Source organism: Bos grunniens, chromosome 8 (assembly GCF_055505025.1).
Source record: "Bos grunniens cultivar Pamir isolate PY7600 chromosome 8, Bosgru_T2T1.0, whole genome shotgun sequence".
NCBI lineage: Eukaryota > Metazoa > Chordata > Mammalia > Artiodactyla > Bovidae > Bos > Bos grunniens.
In genome coordinates, this window is record NC_141172.1 from 67,985,451 (window position 1) to 68,005,501 (window position 20,051).

Sequence of the window (20,051 nt, forward strand, 5' to 3'; positions counted from 1 at the left end):
GTAATTGACCATATAAACAAAGGTGAAGAAGGTGAACCGTCCAATGAAGAAAAAGCGTATGACAAAAATTCTCACGAACTAGAATTTAAAACATTTTTAGTATGTAGAAATATGAAATATTTCATAAAATATGAAAATCAACTATATACTAATTTTGAAATACATTACTATTTGCTATCGCATCCAGAAGTATAAAATACATCAGTATAAATTTAACAAGATATGTGCTGGATTGGAACACTAAGATCTCTAAAACATCACTGAGGAAATTAAAGATCTAAATAAATTAGATTAAAACATGTTCATGGACTGTTGACTCAAAACTGGGATGGCAATTCTCCCCAAACTGAACTACATTCTACAGGATCCAAATAAAAATCCGAGAAGGCTTTTTTCTTTTTTTAAGAAACTGGCAAGCTGATTCTAAAATTTTTATGAAAATGCAAAGAACCTGGAAGAGCCAAAATATCTGTGAGAAAGATCAGCATTGGAGGATTCAACTGCCTGATTTCAAGGTTTACTATCACGCTACAGTAGTCAAGACAGTGTTGTATTGGCACTAGGACAGACAGACCAGCGGAACAGAATAAAATCCACAAACAGACAAACAGATATGGCTAGCTGACTTTTGACAGAAGTGCCAGTGTAATTCAATAGAGAAAGAACTGTCTTTTCCAGAACTGGTGCTAGAAGAATTAAATATCCACTTGAGGGGGGAGGGGAATGAACCTCGACCCTTACCTAACACCATGCACAAAAATTAACTTCAAATGGATCACAGATGTAAAAGTACAAGCTAAGACTACAAGGCTTCCAGAAGGAAACTTAGGAGAAATTTTTCACAACCTTGAGTTAAGCAAAGATTTCTTAAAATATCAAAAGCATGATCCACAAATGAAAGCAAACTATTTGACTTCATCAAGTTTTAAAATTTCTGCTCTTCAAAAGGTACCATTTGTTTTTTAAATGAAAAGGCAAACCATAGACAGGAGTGAAAAATAATGTATGCCTAACACAGTCATCCGAGTATAAAGAACTGCAATAAGAAGAATAACTGAATTTTAAAATAAAATATTTGAACAGATTTTATTTCAAAAGAAGATACACAGATGACCCATAAACAATTGAAAAAATATTCAACATTTTTTGCTATTGAAGAAATATAAATAAAAACCAGAAGAGATGTCACTATAGACATCTACTAGAATGACTAAAATTAAATGACTGACAATGCCAAGTGTTGACAAAGATGTAGAGCAACTGGAATTTTCATACATTTCTGGTAGAAATGCAAAGTGGTACAGGAAATTTGGAAATAGTTTAACAGTTTCATATAAAATTTAATATATGCATACCAAATAACCCAGCAATTACACTCCTATGTATTTATCCTAGAAAAACTAAAACATATTTCCATGCAAAGACTTGCTCTCAAATGGTACAGCATTTTTATTCATAATAATCTACAACTAGAAACTACCCAAATATTCATCAACAGGTTTATCAGTCAGGGATGTAGCACAGGGAATTGGCTAATGCAATCTTGAGCATTGGCTAGGCAAGTCTGAAATTGATAGGACAGGTTGTCAGGAAGAGCAGTCTGGAAGCTCTAGCAGGAGCTGAAGCTGCAGTCCAGGCAAAACATCTTCAGAGAGACTTCAGTTCTGCTCTTAAGGACTTTGAACTGATTGTACCAGGCCCACCCATGGTATTGAGGCTAATCTTGACCTAAAGGTAATTGATTGTGGATGTAAATCACATCTATAAAATACCCTCAGTAGAAACTGCCACATAGAAGGTGTCAGCCACACCCTCATTTTGATCAAATAACTGGTTGCAATAACCTAGCCAAACTGACACCTAAAACTGACCAGCAGGTGTCTGCATATACAAATTATGGAGTATTACTCAACAATAAACAGAAACAAACTACTGATACAGCGACAATATGAATAAATAAATCTCAAACACATTTTGCTCAGCAAAAGAGGGCAAAAATACCCTGTATGAATCTGCTTATATGAAATTCTAGAACAGTCAGTACAAATCTACAATGTCAGAAAGCAGAGAAATGTCTAATGCCAATTAGTAAGGGGAGGATATTGACTGCAAAGGGAAACAAGGAAATTTGGTGGAGTACCAGAAATTGGAGAAGGCAATGGCACCCCACTCCAGTACTCTTGCCTGGAAAATCCCATGGACGGAGGAGCCTGGTAGGCTGCAGTCCATGGGGTCTCGAAGAGTCGGACACAACTGAGCGACTTCACTTTCACTTTTCCACTTTCATGCATTGGAGAAGGAAATGGCAACCCACTCCAGTGTTCTTGCCTGGAGAATCCCAGGGACGGCGGAGCCTGGTGGGCTGCCGTCTATGAGGTCGCACAGAGTCGGACACGACTGAAGCGACTTAGCAGCAGCAGCAGCAGCAGAAATTGTAACTTGGCTGAGGACGGCGGAGCCTGGTGGGCTGCCATCTATGAGGTCGCACAGAGTCGGACACGACTGAAGCGACTTAGCAGCAGCAGCAGCAGCAGCAGAAATTGTAACTTGGCTGAGGTGATGGCTACCTGGTGTGTTGGTGGTAGTGTTGTTGTTTAGGCACTCAGTCGTGACCAACTCTTTTGTGACCCCGTGGACTCTGGCCCATCAGGCTCTTCTGTTTATGGGATTCTCCAGTCAAGAATACTGGAGTGGGTTTCCATTTCCTCCTCCAGGAGATCTTCCTGACCCAGGGATGGAACCCTCGTCTCCTGCAGTGGCAGGTGGATTCTTTACCACTGAGCCTGGTGTATACATCTGTGAAAATTCAAATTATATGCTTTAAATGAGTACATTTTTGTATATGAGTTATTTCTCAATAAAGTCAGTATTTTTAAAAAATAAGCTCTTTCCTGCACAGTGGAAGCTCCACTCTAATCCAGGTTCCAGAGGGGTTCCTCCAGCACCATTTGTGGAAAAGACTCTGCTTTTTCCTTGATGCCTTTGTTGAAAATCATTGAAGCTTATATGTAGGTGAGAAGTTTCCAGGATAGAAGTGATGTAAAAGAACACAATGAGAGAGGTTCCTGTAAGTAATTCTGACTCCCAAACAGAGGTATCACTTGGAGGAGGGGGTGTCAACCAAAAACCTGCCTCCTGTTCACTACCCCCACCCAAACATTTCAGTGCTTCACTGTGCCATGTGAACTGATGTTTGTTAAATGAGTGGCCCTCGTAGTCACGTGCCCCATGGTGTATTGCTCACCAGCTGCGTCTGCTGTCCCCTTCCTCATCCCCACTCCTTCCTGGCCTTGGGAGAAGTAAGCCTTTTGGAAACTGGGCTCATCTTTGGGGACCACAGCCCTGGGGGTCCGGCACTCTGGGCCTGGGGAGAGGGCCACACTTGGCATGGAGGGAAAGGAAACAAGCAAACAAACAAGGCAAAGGAAGGGCGGACAAGGCTATGCTTCCTACCGGGTGGCAAAGCGTCTCCATGGAGGGCGCGGGCGGGCTCCCGCAGCAGGCCGCAGTCAGTCCCCATTAGTCAGGACCGCGGTTCTCACGGTACGGTCCTAGACCCGCAACATCCACCTCACCTGGGCACCTGTTTAGAAATGCTAATTTTCTGGATTCCTCCGTAGGAAACGGTGGAGGTGGGGCCTAGCGCTTGTTATTTTAACAAGCTCTCCAGGTGCTTCTCAGGCTCCAAGGGGAGGAAAGAGTGGAAGAACGGGATGGGGGCTGATTATACCCCTCCCGTGGCCCCTTCCCAGGCTTCATAACGACCCGCTGTGGGCCGGGCCCTCAGGTGAGGCCGCGATAAGGCCGGAGTAAGGAAGCCAGAGAGGGAAGCGATCTGAGGAGGAGGCGATGAAGTGACTGGACTTAGGGACGGTGAGCTGGAGGAGAGGTTGCGAGAGGGCTCGGTCCCGCGGTAGGGTGTACCTGAGGCCGGGCACCGAGCCGCCTTCCCCGCAGGTGCCGGGCGCTCCACCTCGGGGTGCTGGGAGGGCCGGCGGGGCAACCCTTTCGCACGGGGCGCTCCGCGCGGGGGTCTCCAGCCAGGGGATTGTAATGGGCCTTTCCTCGGCAGCTGCTCGGCCCCCGCCCGCATCATGAATCGCAGTCCCATTAGTAGCACCTCCGAAAAGGAGACACTAAGCCTGCTCTGGGGTGAGTGAGGCCCCAGGGTGTCCTCGGAGCAGCGGGCGTCCTGGTGGCGGGGGAATGTCTTGGGGGTAAGAGAGAGGGCTGGAGGGAGAGAGAGGACGCCTCTCTGGAGCCCGCCCTCCGCCATCTGTCTCCGTCTCCCTTCGCAGGCTGTGAACTAAACCAGGAGCGGCCGACTTGGACCTTCAAACCCCAAAAGGTGGGGAAGCAGGACTGTGTGCTGTTGCTCAGTACGGTGGGTACCGCTCTTCCGAGGAGGGGAGAAAGGGTGGGACAGGGAGGAGCCAGACACGCAGGAGCAGGTGGCATTGCCTGGTCCCCACAGCTGGAGCCAGGCTTCCCTCCTCCGCCCTCGCCCTGGGGGTGAGGAGGCGCCCTGCCCCTTTTCCCACCCCGCTCAGATTTCCCTGGGGGAGAAAGCCAAAGAGGAGGTGAACGTCGTGGAGATCCTGCCCTCGGCAAGCCCGGACGACAAGAAGAGGAGGCCCCTCACCCTGGCCTCGCTTCGGGCCTCGGTGCTCCCCATGGTGAGCTTCCCCGAGGGCCTAGGAAACCCTGGCTCCAGCCCGCGGAGGCCCTGCTCAGGCCTCACCCCTTGTGTGCAGACGGACACAAAGGTGGGGTACAGGCTCCTGCAGACCTACGGTCGGTGCCGGAGAGAAATACTTTTTGTTGTTTAGTCGCTAAATCGTGTCCCATTTATGTGACCCCATGGACTGTATGTAGCCCACCAGGCTACTCTGTCCACTGGAATTCCCAGGCAAGAATACTGGAGTGGGTTGCCATTTCCTTCTCCAGGGCATCTTCCCAACCCAGGGATCAAACCTGTGTCTCCTGCATTGGCAGGTGAATTCTATACCCATGAGCCACCTGGAAGGCCCTAGAGAGGCATATAGCCCAGCACTAAAAGCCTGGACTCAGGAGCAGGGAGCCAGGTTTCCATCCTAGTCCACTCCCTTTTGGAGGGGGGAGGGATGCTGTGCGCATTGAGTCCTAACCACTTGACAGCCAGGGAATTCTAGTCCACTCTTCACTAGTTGTGTGACTTTGGGCAAGTTAAATAACTTTTCTTCAAATCCCATTTTTCAACTGTTTACTGCTGGTGATCGTATACTGTTGGTAATTTACACACTGTTTATGTATCCAGAAATCCTCACTTCTGGTCATTTGAGTTTTCTGTGTAGATCTTTGTGAATAATGGCAGTTTTTGTATTTGTTTTTTTTAATCTGGTACACGGGCTAGGACCTCCAGTATAATAATGGATAAAATGATAATGGTAGATATCCTTGTTTCATTCCTTTAAAAAGGAATGCTTCTCACATTTCTCCATTCAGTATCAAGTATGTGCTAGATACCCTTTGTCAGGTTAAGAAAGTCTCTGTCTAATCCTACTCTATTTTGAAAAATTGACTTTTCTTCTTTTTAATCATGATTGGTTATCGAAAGTGTTTCTATTCATATGATTAGGGCACTCTCTCCTTTAATCTGTTAATGTAGTAAATTATAGTAATAGAATAATATTAAACCAACTTTGCATTCCTGAGATAAACATTACTGATTGTATTATAAACTTCTAGATTTGCTGTGTTAATAAGACACTTTTTTAAAACTTACACATACTCATAAGTGAGCTTGGCGTATAATAAATTATCTTCTTTGAATGTCAAAGCATGTTAGCCTTATGAACAGAGGCATGAAGTGTTCCCTTCTTCTCTGTGGACAACAGTGATTTGAAGACCAGGGTTATCTGCCCTTAAAGATCTGGGAGGTTGATGTGTAAAACTGCCCTTAAACCTATTTTTTTCTCTATCAAGATCTCCCTAGATCTATCCATTCCCATAGTTTTACAGACCACCTATACAAATGAAACTTGGAAATTTATCCTGTAAACCCAGCCTCTCTTGTGCTCCAGATACTCTGTCCAGCTCAATACGTTAACAGTTATCTGATAGTTATCCCTGGTGGGTCAGCCAGTAAAGAATCTGCCTGCAATGCAGGAGACCCGGGTTCGATTCCTGAGTCAGGAAGATCCCCTAGAGAAGGAAATAGCCACCCACACCAGTGTTCTTGCCTGGGAAAATTTATGGATAGAGGAGCCTAGTGGGCTATAGTCCATGGGGTCGCAAAGAGTTGGGCACAACTGAGCAACTAACACTTCAATAGATATCACAAACTTAACCTATTAAATCCAAATTCTTAATTTTTATGTATGACCTCTTCCCCCATCCCCAAATCTGATATCCTCCCAGTAAATAGCTATTTAGAGTAGCCATAGCTAGGACTTCAGAAAACTATATTGAATAAAAGTGGTGAGAGTGGACATCCTTGTCTTGTTCCCGATCTTAGAGGAAATGCTTCCAGCTTTTCACCATTGAGTATGATGTTAGCTGTAGGTTCAGAAATGGTATTTTAAATTTTTATTTTATTGTTCAGTACTAGCATATAGTTATATAAGTGGCTTTTGTACTAACTGACCTTGCTAAATTTGCATATTAGTCCTAACAGCTTTTTATGATGCCACCGAATTTGCTATGTGCTTATTCATGCCATCTGTGAATAAAAGCAGTTTAACATCTTCATTTTCTATCTCTATACCTGGCATTTCTTTTTCTTGTCTTACTTCACTTACTAGGACAGCAAGTACAGTGATGAATAAAAGTGGTAAGAGCAGGACTTTCCTTGCCTTTTTCCAGAGGGCAAGTATTCAGTCTTTTACCATTCGGACAGATAAAAGATTTTTGTAGATACCCTGTGTTAGGTTTAACAGTTGTATTAGTCTTTTTCAAGACCCAGATCTTGGCTTCATCAGTCTTTCTCTATTGTTTATCCATTTTTGTATTTAATCTATCTGTTTTTAATTTCTTTCTTCTGTTTTAATTTGATCTTTTTCTGGTTTCTTACAGCATAATCTTATATTATTCATTATGAATCTTATATTATTTTTTAGACCTTTTTTGGATATAAGCATTTCATGCTGTGATTTCCTTCTGAGCATCTTTCTGGCTTCATCCTACCAATTTTGCTAAGAATATTCATTTTAATTTAGTTCAAATTATTTTCTAGTTTTATTCTTCACTCCCTGGGGTACTTAGAAGTATGTTTGCTTTTTAATTGCCAAATAATTAGAGATTTTCCATTATTCATTCTTTAATTGATTTCTATTTTAATTTGATTGTGGTATGAAAATATACGTTATTCGATTTCCATCTAAATAGGGTTGTGACTTATTTTATGGCCCCTAATATATTCTGTCTTGGTGAATATTTATTTATACTTGAAGGACATGTGTTCTCCTGTGGTTGGGTATATTGCGATGTAAATGTTGATTATAATCATCATGTTGGTTGATGATTTTGTGTGAGCCTTCTATATCCTTACTCATTTTCTGTCCACTTGATCTCTTAGTTCCTGAAAGGAATATTGAAGACTTCAACAACAATTGTGTCTTTTTTCTATTTCTCTTTTTGATTATCAGTTTTGTTCCATGTATTTTGAAACTCTTTTGTTAGGTACATCCTAATACATTCTGTGTTTCTAAGATTATTAAATCCTTTTGGTTAATTGATCCATTTATCATTATGAAATGTTCCCTTTTTCCCTGACAAATATTTTGAAGTCTACTTAGTCTGATTAATATAGTCAGTCTAGCTCTCTATATTAGTGTTTGTGTATTTTTCCTATTCTTTTATTTTGTTATTTTACTGAAACCTCTGTATCTGTATGTATAAATTGGATTTCTTTTCTATAACAGATAATTGAGTTTTACCTTTTGTTTTTTTTATACTTTGATCATCTGACTTTTAGAGCATTTGCAAACTTTTGAGCATTATTTCTTCAAATATTTTTTTTCTGTTCCATCTCCTCCCTCATCTCTACTGAGGAATCCAATTATCAATACCTGCCCCACACTTCATTTCACTCTGTGTTCTTAAAGTATTTTTCCTGTGTATTTCATTTTGGATCAGTTCAGTCCAGTCGCTCAGTTGTGTCAGACTCTTTGCGACCCCATGAATCGCAGCACGCCAGGCCTCCCTGTCCATCACCAACTCCCGGAGTTCACTCAGACTCACGTCCATCTAGTCAGTGATGCCATCCAGCCATCTCATCCTCTGTCGCCCCCTTCTCCTCCTGCCCCCAATCCCTCCCAGCATCAGAGTCTTTTCCCATGAGTTTTGGGTAGTCTTTATTTCATTTTGGATAGTCTTTATTCAATGTCATTTTTCTTTTCTTACACAGTACCTAATTTGCCGTTAATCTCATTAGTGTATTTTCATCTAATTAGATGATAAATCCACAGATCTAAGAAATTCTATGAACCACAGTGTGTCTTATAATCAAATTGTTCAAAACCAGTGATAAGGAGAAAAATCTTAAAAGCAGCCAGAGTTAAAAAGGCATCTCACGCAGGGGAACGAAGACAAGGATGTGAGTAGATTTCTCCAAATAATGCAAGCTAGAGGACAATGGGAAAATATTTTCAAGTGTTTGATCTTAACTATCTGTTATTATATTCCTCTTTTTAAAATTGTTAATAGTGCTTATCATCTTTCCTTTTTTCCCTTCGTTTCAATCACTGGGTATTAGCCTTTTTTTCCTTTTCGAAGAATAAGCTTTTGATTTTGTTGATTGTTTTCCATTGTTTCCTTATTTTCTATTTCATTAATTTCTCTGGTTATCTGATTTTTGGCTTGCTTTGTTCCTTTTTCTTACTTCCTGAGTTAGCTATTTAGTCCATTCATGTTCTAGCTTATTTTTTCCAAGTACATTTTGTTTATTTATTTTGAATACTATAAATTTCCCTCTGAAGATTTTTTAACTGCATCGTTTAATTTGTGTTTTGTGATATTTTCACTATTTTATTTTAAATGTTTTCTGATTTCCATTATGATTCTTTTTTGTTTTGTTGGGGTTTTTTGTTTGTTTTGCCCATGCCTCAAAACTTTCGGAATCTTAGTTCCCTGACCAGAGATCAAACCCACACCCCCTGCAGTGGAAGCATGGAGTCTTAACCACTGGACTGCCAGGGAATTCCCCCCGTTACAATTTCTTATTTGATGCATGAGTTACTTAGAATTTTTAATTCCCAAAGATATATATATATATGTATATATATAAATTCTGTGGTATTTGAAACTTGATTTGTGGTCTTACTACAAGGTAGTATTATAGGATTATATGTATGTCCATTAAATCAAGCTTATATAGTCAAACCTATATATTTTTTTTCTCCCTGATCTGTTGATTACCAAAAGAAACATGTTAAAACTTCCTACTGTGATTGTGAAGTTTCAGTAGATTCTTCTCATAATTTTGTTTACTTTGTATATGCTTATTCTTCAATTGAAAAAATTTTTAGATAATTACAGATTCACATGCATTTATAAGAAAAGATACTGAGAGATCCCTGTATGTTTTGCCCAGTTTTCTCCAGTGGTAACATTTTACAAAACTGTAATATAATGTCAGAGCCAAGATATTGACGTTGATACAATGCATGGGTATTGTTCTATACTACTTTATCACCTGAGTTTCTTTTTTTTAATTTTATCTGTCTATTTTGGCTGCACTGGGTCTTTGTTGCTGCATGGGCTTTTCTCCAGTTGCAGTGAATGGGGTTACTCTCTAGTAGTGGTGCACAGGCTTCTCATTGCCATGGCTTCTCTTGTTGCAGAGAAGCCTGGGTGCACAGGCTTTACCCTAGGTAGTTCAGCTCTTGGGCCGTAAAGCACAGGCTCAATAGTTGTGGCCCACAGGCTTAGCTGCTCTGCAGCATGTGGGATCTTCCTGGACCAGGGATCAAACCTGTGTCTCGTGCATTGTCAGGAAGGACTCTTCACCACTAAGTCACCAGGAAGCCCTCACCTAAGTTTTATATCCACTATCGTAGCCAAGATACAGATATCATAGCCAAGTTTCAACAGCCCAGAGATCCCTCATGTTTTCCCTTTATAACCACACTCACCTGTCTCCTGTTTCCTCACCCACCCTCAATCCTGGCAACCACCAGGATTTCTAAAATATGGCCATTGAAACATAATCAGACATATGTAACTTCTTAAGAACTGGGTTGGGTTTTCCCCCCTCCTCAGCATATTTCCTGGAGATTCATCCAAGTTGTGTGGTATTTTTTATTGCTGACTGGTATTCCATGGTACAGAAGTACCACAGCTCAACCAGTCATCTGTGGAAAAACTAGTCTAATTCCAGTTTGGAATTAAAAATAAAGCTTCTATGAACATTTGTATATAGGTTCTTATATAAGCCTGTTTCCATTTTTTCCTGGGATAAAAGTCCAGGAGTGCAATTGCTGGGTCATATGGGGTGGTTGCACATGTAATTTCTTAAAACTGCCCAACTGTTTTATAAAGTGACTGTACCATTTTGCATTTCTACCAGCAACGCATGAGTGACTGAGTTTCTCTGCATCCTTACTGACATTCATGTTGTCACTATCTCTTATTTTAACCATTCCAATATGTGGGCTTCCCAGGTGGCAAAGAACCTGCCTGCCAATGCAGGAGACACAAGAGACATGGGTTCAGATCCCTGGGTTGGAAAGATCCCCAGGAGGAGGGCGTGGCAATCCACTTCAGTATTCTTGCCTGGAGAATCTCGTGGATGGAGGAGCTTGGTGGGCTACAGTCCATAAGTGTGCACAGAGTCAGATACAACTGAAGCGACTTAGCATGCGTGTGTAGTTATGTCTCATTGTACTTTGATCGCATTTCCTGATGGCTAACGATGTTGATGGTCTTTTCATGCAGTTTTTGCCATCTGTATGTTCAGTTAAATGTTCATGTCTTTTGTTCACTTTCTAATTGTATCATTACTGTTGAGTTTTGCTAATTCTTTACATACTGTAGACCCTAATCATTTGTCAAATACATGGCTTGCAAATATTTTCTCCCCAGGTTACAACTTGTCTTTTCATCCTCTTCATGCAAACTTTTACAGAATAAAAGTTTTTAATTTTGATAGGGCCCATTGTATTAATTTTCCCTTTTATGATTTTTGATGTTAAGTCTAAGAATGCTTTACCTAGTTTGAGATCATGAAGGTTTTCCATGCTTTTTGTCCAAAAGTCTTACAGTTGTACGTTTTACGCTAAGTCCGTGATCACTGTCACATCTGCCATGAGGTTTCGGTGAAGGTGCATTTCTTTGCCTGTGGACGTTCAATTGCTCCAGCTCCATTTGTCAGAAAGCTTCCTCCCTTTCATTGATTTCGCACTTCTGTCAAAAAGGTTGCAAGTATTTGTGTGGATCTATTTCTAGGTCTTATGTTCTCTTGGTGTCTGTGTCTGTCCCTCTAATATCACACTGTCTTGATTACTGTAGTTTTATGTATGTCCAGACTATGTTGATGCATATAATTTACAGGTTTATCTTTCTTGTAAAATTGTTACCTTCCTTGTATAATTGAAAATATTTTCCTTATCTAATTCTTTTCTTTACGTGGTGATCTTCTTTATCCCTAAAATGCTTATGGAATTAAAGCCTGTATTGTTGTTGTTGTTCCATTGCTAAATCATGTCCAATTCTGCCACTCCATGGATTGCACCATGTCAGGCTTCCCTATCCTTCACTATCTTCCCAACTTTGCTCAAACTCATGTCCATTGAGTCAGTGATGTTATCTAATCATCTCATCCTCTGCCGCCCCTTCTCCTCTTGTCCTGAATCTTTCCCAGCATTAAGGTCTTTTCCAAAGAGTCAGCTCTACCAGGAAGAGAACCCTCACCAGAAACTGAAGTGGTCAGCACCTTGACCTTCCCCTTTAAGACTGTGAGAAAAAAAATTTCTGTTGTCTAAGCCCCACCCAGCCTATGGTATTGGGTTAACCAAAAATTTAGTTTGTTTTTTTTCCATAAGATGTAAAAAACAAAACAAAACAAAGAGTCAGCTCTTTGCATCAGGTGGTCAAAGTATTGGAGCTTCAGTATCAGTCGTTCCCATCAATATTCAGGGTTGGTTTCCTTTAGGATTGACTGGTTTAATCTCCATGCTGTGCGAGGGACTCTCAAGAGTCTCCTCCAACACCACAAAGTCTGTATTGTCTGATAATTATTTTGCTTCCCGGGTACCATTAAAACATTGACAATGTCATTCCATTCTTCTGATTTCTGATCTTGCTGTTGAAATCCTCAGTCTGTCTGATTATTGTTTCTTTTTTGAAGATGTGTCCTCTCTAGTTGATGTTAAGATCATCTCTCTGTTCTTATGTGTCATTTCACCATGATATGTTCAGGTGTGGGTTCATTTTTATTTACCTGTTCATGGCTGAGGATCTGTCTTTGATTGTTTCTGGAGAACTCTTGGTTGTTATTTCTTGGAACACTGACTCCATCCTCTCCAGTCCCTAACTCTGATTGGATGTACAGTGGACCCTCTCATCTGTCTGCCATGTTCGGTTCTTCATATTTTATTCGTCTCTCTCTCTCTCTCTCTGCTGCATACTGGGCTTTCTATCCAGCACTTCTCCAGCTTATCAATTCTTCTTTCAGCTGGTTTACTCTGCTTTTCAACCATTTGTTCACTTGATTTCAATGCATATGTTTTTCTATTTAAATTTATTTTTAATTGGAGGATAATTACTTTATTGTGTTGGTTTCTGCCATACAGTAACATGAATCAGCCATAGGTATACTTACGTCCGCTCCCTCTTGAACTTCCCTCCCACCCTCCTTGCATTCTGCCCCTCTAGGTTGTCACAGAGCACCAGATTTGAGCTCCTTGTGCCATACAGCAAATTCCCACCAGCTATCTGTTTTGCAATAGTAATGTAAATGTCAATGCTGGGCTCTCATTTCGCCCCACCCTCTGCTTCCCCCACTGTGTCCGCAGTCTGTTCTCTCTGCGTCTCCACCGCTGCCCTGCAGTATTTCAGTGCTTACGATGTCTAGAAGCTGCTTTTGGTTCTTTTTGTTTTTGTTAATATCTTGTTATGGTTCTGACTCCTATTTTACATTTATATAAATATATTCCTACTTTATATTTATATTGGTTTTTATCAAACTTATCTCATGTTGCTTAGGTCGTTATTCTTTCTCAGATTCATGATTGTACTAGGCCGTCATTTTGTTTCCGTCTGGTACCTCCAGCAGCATTGTTCCTCGTGTGTTTTGTAATTTTAGATGGTGAACTCATCTTCCGGTTGGGTTTGGTTCTGTTTTCTGAAAGAATTCTGCATGAAAAGAACTCAGTCTCCCAAGAGACGGGTTTCATTTGCATCTGCCATTTGCCCCAGATATATCACAAGCCTAGGGTTTTTATACAGCTCTTTTAACTTGGCAGTCACCACCAAGTAAATTCAGACTTGGTGTAAGTGAGAGGTACAACCGCAGCTCCTAGCTTCTCACAAGAGACTCTGTTATCTCACATAGGAGTTCTTGCTTCCCTCCTTTGATGGTGGGTCGTTCCTTGTTGGATGGCTTGGGGTCCTTCAGTCCACTCTCCTCAATCCTTTACTGAGATGTAGCCATTTGAGGATGCCAGCCTGCATGAGGGGGCTCCATTACAGCTCCCCTCTTGAGCCCAAGCCCTTTGTCTCCTGTCCACACGAGTGTTACAGCCCAAGGACGTTTTCCTCTTTTGGGAGCCTGTGCTGGGTCATCTTTCTCTAGTTGTGAGCACAGGCTTTCTCTAGTTGTGAATGGAGGCGGCTACTCTTGGCCATGGTGTGCGGGCTTCTCATTGCAGTGGCCTCTCTTGTTGCCACTTGGCTCTAGAGCACAGGCTCAGCATGGGCTTAGTTGTTCTGTGGCATATGGGATCTTCCTGGACCAGGGATGGAACCAGGATGCATTGCAAGGTGGATTCTTGACCACTTGACCACCAAGGAAGACATCTTCCCTTCTGCTGCGGCATCAGCCCCTACAAGGGCTGCTCTTCTTTCTGACCATGGGGAGCCTCTTTTCTGTCTTACTGTTCAGGCAAGCAGCAAAAACATCAAATTACATTTTGTCCACCATTTCTAGGTGTTTGTGGCTGCAGAGTTTGTTTTCACTTATCTGCTCCCTATCTGAAATAGGAACTCCAGTTTCTCTAAGCCTCAACTTCCTTCTCTGTAAAGTAATAGCACCTCCTTTGTGGGCTCCTTGTGAAGATTTAAATAAGATAAATGAGGTAAAATGCTTAGCATGGGGCCTGGCTCATAGTAAGAACTCAAGGAATTTAAGTATCATTATTGTTACTCTAGAAAACTTGCAAACCGGAAAAGTAGAAAGAAAATCAATACAGTATTGTACTGTGCTTAGTCACTCAGTCGTGTCCAACTCTGTGATCCCATGGACTATAACCTGCCAGGCTCCTCTGTCCATGGAATTCTCCAAACAAGAATTCTGGTGGGTAGCCATTCCCTTCTCCAGAGGCTTTTCCCAGCCCAGGGATCGAACCCTGGTCTCCTGCAGGTGGATTCTTTACTGTATGAGCCATCAGGGAAGCCCTTTAAGACAATAGTAAACTATAACATAACTTCGCATCTGCTTTTCTCATTCGATCAGTGCTTTAGTCAGGTTGGCTACCATCACAAAATACCAGAGTAAGTGGTTTAAACAGCAGACATTTCTTTCTCACATCTCTGGAGACTAGAAGTCTGAGATTGGGGTACCCACATGGTTGCTTTTTGATCAGGGACCTCCTCCTGGCTTGTAGATGGCCACCTTCTTTCTGTGTCCTCACACAATCCAGGGAGAAAGCAAGCTCTCTGGTCTAGCCTTCTAAGGGCACTAATCTCATGATGAGGGCCTTGCCCTTATGACCTCATCCAACCCTGATTATGTCTCAAAGGCTTCATCCTCAGTTACCATCACACTGAGGGTTAGGGGGCTTCAGTGGGAGAATTTGAGGGGATGCAGTACAGTCCATGGCTATAAGATTTCTCTGTTTAACAGCTGCCCCCTAGCTTGGAAGCCCACCTATGATCTTGGCAGGAATGAAATGATCAGATCCATGTTCTTCTCTGACAGAGTCCACCTCAACAGGGAAGGCCAGGGGGTTTGAGAGTGCACAAGGGTTCAGGGAACCCCTGAAGTGTGTTGTGGAGGGGAGGGAATAAATTGAGTATTTCTGCCTGAGGCAAGCTCCCCCACCCCCCATCTCAGGTGCCAGGTCTCAGTACCTTGTCCTGTCTCCCCCTCCTCCCCTCGCCCTGCCCCTCTTCCTCCCCCTTCTCTGCCTCTCCTTCCCTCCCATGCCCCTGCATCTCCCCCTGCAGGTCGTTCTGGGGTTGGAGTTTTCCCCTCCAGTCACGTTCCAGCTCCGGGCTGGCTCTGGACCTGTGTTCCTCTGTGGCCAGGAACATTACAGTAAGTCCAAGCTTGGACCCTAGAAAGGTCTTCGAGTACAGTGCCCAACACAGGGACAAGGACGGATGGAAGAGGTCCTCAAACACTTGATAGATTCTTGAATGGTTAGAAAAGATTGCCAAGGCAACAGGATCACCAGCAGCCTCGACCGAAGGCGTGGGCACAGGTCTTAGCCCTGGTTCTCCTTTACCTCTCCACCACATCCTCTGTGGACCACGGACCCCTCAGCTGTAACACCAGGGAGGGTGGGGGTATACTTGGTTTCATCTTCCAAGACTAGTTGTAAGGAATACATGCCGTATTCAGGAAAAGCACTCAACATAATTCCTGGTAGCAGCACACATTTAAACATTACCTGCAATGAAGTATTGTTGTTTAGTCCCTGAGTTGTATCTGACTCTTGGTGACCCCATGGACAAAGCCCACCAGGCTCCTCTGTCCATGAGATTCTCCAGGCAAGAATACTGGAGTGGGTTGCCATTTCCTTCTCCAGGGGATCTTCCCAACCCAGGGAGCAAACTCACATCTCCTGCATTGGCAGGCAGATTTTTTTACCACTGAGCCACCTGGGAAGTATTGAGCTGGTCAAAAGTTCCTTCAGGTTTTCTGTATGCTGTTATGGAAAAACCCAAATGAACTTTTGGCCAACCCAATGTGGAGCTGTAGCAGTACCATGGTCCCCAACAGATGGCTTTGTTTGTCACATCCCTTTAACTGCCTTCTTCTCTGTCCAGTGGTGCCTCTTTCATCAGGGTTCTCTCCTGCTCCAAACCCCAGGCAGGTTCCACCTCCCTCAGGATCAGACCTGAGCTCCTTGGCTGCTGTGTCCCCACCCTCCCCCTCCTCCTCTCACATGCTCCTTCCTGGCATGCATCCCCTTCCTGCCACCAGAGCTGTACCTCACCCCGTTCCCCCACCCTCCTGCCACGGCCTCAGCCTCACCCACTTGAGCTGCGCTTTGTCAGGGAGGCCAGAGAGTGTCTGCGGGAGGCAGGTAGGCAAATGCTTCCCACTCCCAAACTGGGAGATCTGGGAAGGGGAGCTGGGCAGAGATCCCAGGGCCCCGAGGCCCTGCCCCATCTCCCATGCCATCACTGACATTTCAGATCGATTCTGGGAGGAAGTGGAAGAGGAGGATGACGACCTGGAGGAGGAGGAAGATGATGATGATGACGATGAAGATATTGATATGTTCCTGGAGGAGACGCCCGTCAAACAAGTGAAGAGGCTGGCGCCCCAGAAGCAGACAAGTGCTGCCAAGGTGAGGGAGGGGTGCCCCAGGGCTCCCCAGAAACCTGGGCAGAGGCTCCAGGCAACCCCTGCCAAGTGCTCAGCCCAAGTCTTCTCTGGCCCTGGCCTCGCCCAGACTCCCCCTAATGCTCGTGTTGGTTTCCAGGAAAAAAAGGTGGAAAAAAAAAGAAGAGGCAGTAAGGTAACTCTTTCCATCTATTAAATTAGCCACAATTAGTATCTCTTTTAACTGAGATACACAGTGCTTGAAAGAGAATGCTACACGTGTGTGCAGGTGTGTGGTACGCGGGGGGAACGGTGGGCTGCTACTGTCGGTTGGCAGAGCCTTTTTGAAAGGATTAGCAGTTCTCTTCTGATTTCATTCCACTTATGGCAGTTCCTTCCAAAGAACCCCATCTGAAATATGGGGGAAATTATTCCCAGGTGGCTCTGCCTGCCAGTGCAGGAGATTTGAGTTCCCTCCTTGGGTCCGGAAGATCCCCTGGAGAAGGAAATAGCAACCCACTCCAGTATTCTTGCCTGGGAAATCCCATGGACAGAGGAGTCTGGAAGTCTACAGTCTATGGGGTCACAAAGAGTCCAACACAACTTAGCAGCTAAACAACATATGCACTAAGAAACTTATCACTTCATTATCCTAATAATAGTATAAAATGGAAGCATTCTAACATCCGTCTATGTAACAATTGCTTAAACTGTCACGTCTTCTCAATGGAATGCAACATAATGCCCACGAAGAATATAGCAACCTGAAAAGTGTTTATGGAATTCAGAGAACAGAATATTATTTTCATTTTATTTCACATGTTTTCAGAACAAAAAAGTTCTGAAGGGAAACAAAATGTTAATATTTGTAGGAGGTAAAGAAAATTATAGGTAGTTTATTTTCATCTCTATTTGCTATATTTTGTGCAAGGTGGTTAACATCTTTTATGATAAAGAAATATTTGTGTCTTATACACAAATAAAGTAGATAGAAGTTTGAGAAGAAAAAAAAAACATCTTGTTTGAAAAGAGTCAGGAGCTTCTACCGGTGGTCCAGTGGTTAAGACTCCATTCTTCCACTGCAGGGAGCACAGGTTTGATCCCTGGTTGGGGAACTAAGATCCTGCATGCTTTGTGGCACAGCCGAAAAATAATTAAAAAAAAAAAAATAGAGAGTTGGTCCCTGGCAGGTGACAGGTGGAGAAGTGAACCTCTAAATCACAGTCCCTGCTTCCTGTAAGTGTCCAGGGCTCAACTCTGCAGCCTGGGCTCTAGTACAAGGGCCTGAGGCTATTGGCACGGAGCTGAGTCTCTCTCTGATCCATATTCCCACTCCTTGTCCAACCCCACTCCATTCCAGACACCATCTTAAAGGGAGCCCTGCTGGAAAGTGAGTATTGCTAAGAGGCTGTCCTCCTGGGGAAGTGGGGATGGTCTCTGGGAAGGCGCTAGGATCGGGAGGGGGTAGGACACTGGAGCCCCCCTTCTCTCCTATGCCAAATCCACACCCAGACCTAAAAAGCCAGGACGTTAGAAAGAGATGAGGAGCCAGGAGCGCCTGACTGCAGTGACCAAGGGAGGGCCCGTGAGACCACCGTGCTGAGTCTGAATGTGATGGACACAATGCGGGGGGCAACTCAAGAGCCTCTCACCCCAACTCTCGGCTGCTGCAGGAAGAGCCCTGACTCACAGTCACAATAAAGTTTGCTTTGCTAGGACCTTGTTTCTGCAGTGTCTCCCTGTCCTGAAAGTGAAGTCGCTCAGTCGTGTCAGACTCTTTGCGCCCCCATGGACTGTAGCCTATCAGGTTCCTCCGTCCATGAGATTTTCCAGGCAAGAGGGCTGGAGCGGATTGCCATTTCCTTCTCCAGGGGATCTTCCCAACCCAGGAATCGAACCTGGGTCTCCCGCATTGCAGGCAGATGCTTTACCGTCTGAGCCACCAGGGAAGCCCTCCCTGTCCTAGCCGGCTGCAATGAGCCCACATGTCCAGCAGAGGGAGGCCTTGTGCCAGCACACCCGGGCATGCCCACACCAGCCAGCTGTGCTCTGCTCTTTACCTTCCTGTCTCTCCCTGGCATCACCCCCATCCCCACCTTTGGGGGGAAGAACCAAGTGCCTCAGCCCCTTCCCTAGCTTTGGGAGAAGGAGCTAGAGCTGGGGTGGGTCTTTCTGCGTCCATAGTCCCTTCTGGCAGGGCCTGGCTGTCCAAGATGCACAACTGAGGGGTGATAGCTGCCCACCACCCCCCACCAGGAAGGGGCCAGCCTGCATCTCAAGGGCCCGGCCTAGACCTGCTCTCCCAGGTCTGCGTCCTGTTTGAGGGGAGCTGCTCACAGGGTGAAGGTCTGTGTCAGTCTGTACCTTCAAGGGAACCTCCCAAGTAGGGAGACAGGCAGGCTTCTTGAAGCCTATAGAAGGTCTCTTCCAGAAGGTGGGCATTGAACACTTTCAGCTCCCAGGCTAGCATTCCCTGAGGGCAGCAGCCAGAGCCACAAGAACAGGGCTCAGTAAATTGCTGGCTTGAGGCCAACAGAGGATTGGAAGGGGGGTGAATGACTCATTGCCTGGCTCTGGGCTTCTGTTCCCAGCAGCCTGCAGAGCCACTTTGGAGCCAGGTTCAACCATGGTGACACGCAGGTGGCTGTCCCGTTGGGGCCTACTTGCACAACCTCTCTGAGCTGCTCCCTGCCTCAAATCGGCACCCCACTGGCCAGGCTGAAGTGGACCAATGGGGAACTGGCTCTGCCCTCCCTCCCTAGGACCCCCCAAGTATGGGTCCCAGGAGGCTAGAGGTCTCTGAACACCTGCATCAGAAGGACAGGCTTCAATCTCCCTATTGAGCTTCTCTTGATGCCAGAAAGAGGTAGAGGTGGGCAGGGCTGGCGTTGTTTTTTTTGGCTGTGCTGGGTGGGTGTTCAGTGCTGTACGGACTTTTCTCTGGTTGCAGCCAGTGGAGGCTCCTCTCGTTGCCCTGCTCGGGCTTCTCCCTGCGGTGGTTTCTCTTGTTGCAGAGCGTGGGCTCTAAGGCATGTATGCTTCAGTAGTTGCTGGTCACAGGCCCTAGAGCACAGGCTCAGCAGTTGAGACACATGGGCTTAGTTGCTCTGCAGCATGTGGGATCTTTCCGGACCAGGAATCAAACCCATGTCCCCTGCATTGGCGGGCAGATTCTTCTTCACTATACCACCAGGGAAGTCCAGGGCTGGCATTCTTGCTTCTGCTTTCTACACCCCATGAGGCAGATGTGAATTTTGTCCTGCCTTCTAACAAGGGAGAACAGGGCACTGACCTCAGTCACCCAGAGTGACAGGGAACATCAGGTCTGGCTTCAGGTAGGCAGCTGGCACTGACTGTGGCC

General features: G+C 44.5%; 1 protein-coding gene across 13 annotated transcripts; it reads left to right on the forward strand.

The window, feature by feature from the left end:
- Positions 1–3,679: 3,679 nt before the first annotated feature.
- Positions 3,680–18,408, forward strand: NPM2 (nucleophosmin/nucleoplasmin 2). 13 transcript variants are annotated; one of them, XM_086416163.1, is made up of 9 exons: positions 3,680–3,873; positions 4,073–4,152; positions 4,299–4,384; positions 4,551–4,676; positions 15,364–15,454; positions 16,561–16,715; positions 16,851–16,886; positions 18,051–18,080; positions 18,203–18,408. In XM_086416163.1, exons 2-8 carry the CDS (start codon positions 4,095–4,097, stop codon positions 18,060–18,062), a joined length of 564 nt encoding a protein of 187 aa, XP_086272289.1. In that variant the 5' UTR covers positions 3,680–3,873; positions 4,073–4,094; the 3' UTR covers positions 18,063–18,080; positions 18,203–18,408. The 13 variants fall into 13 exon arrangements, with proteins under 13 accessions (XP_086272289.1, XP_086272293.1, XP_086272291.1 ...); XM_086416167.1 differs by having other exon boundaries at positions 4,299–4,348; XM_086416164.1 differs by having other exon boundaries at positions 3,798–3,957.
- The last annotated feature ends 1,643 nt before the right edge of the window (positions 18,409–20,051 follow it).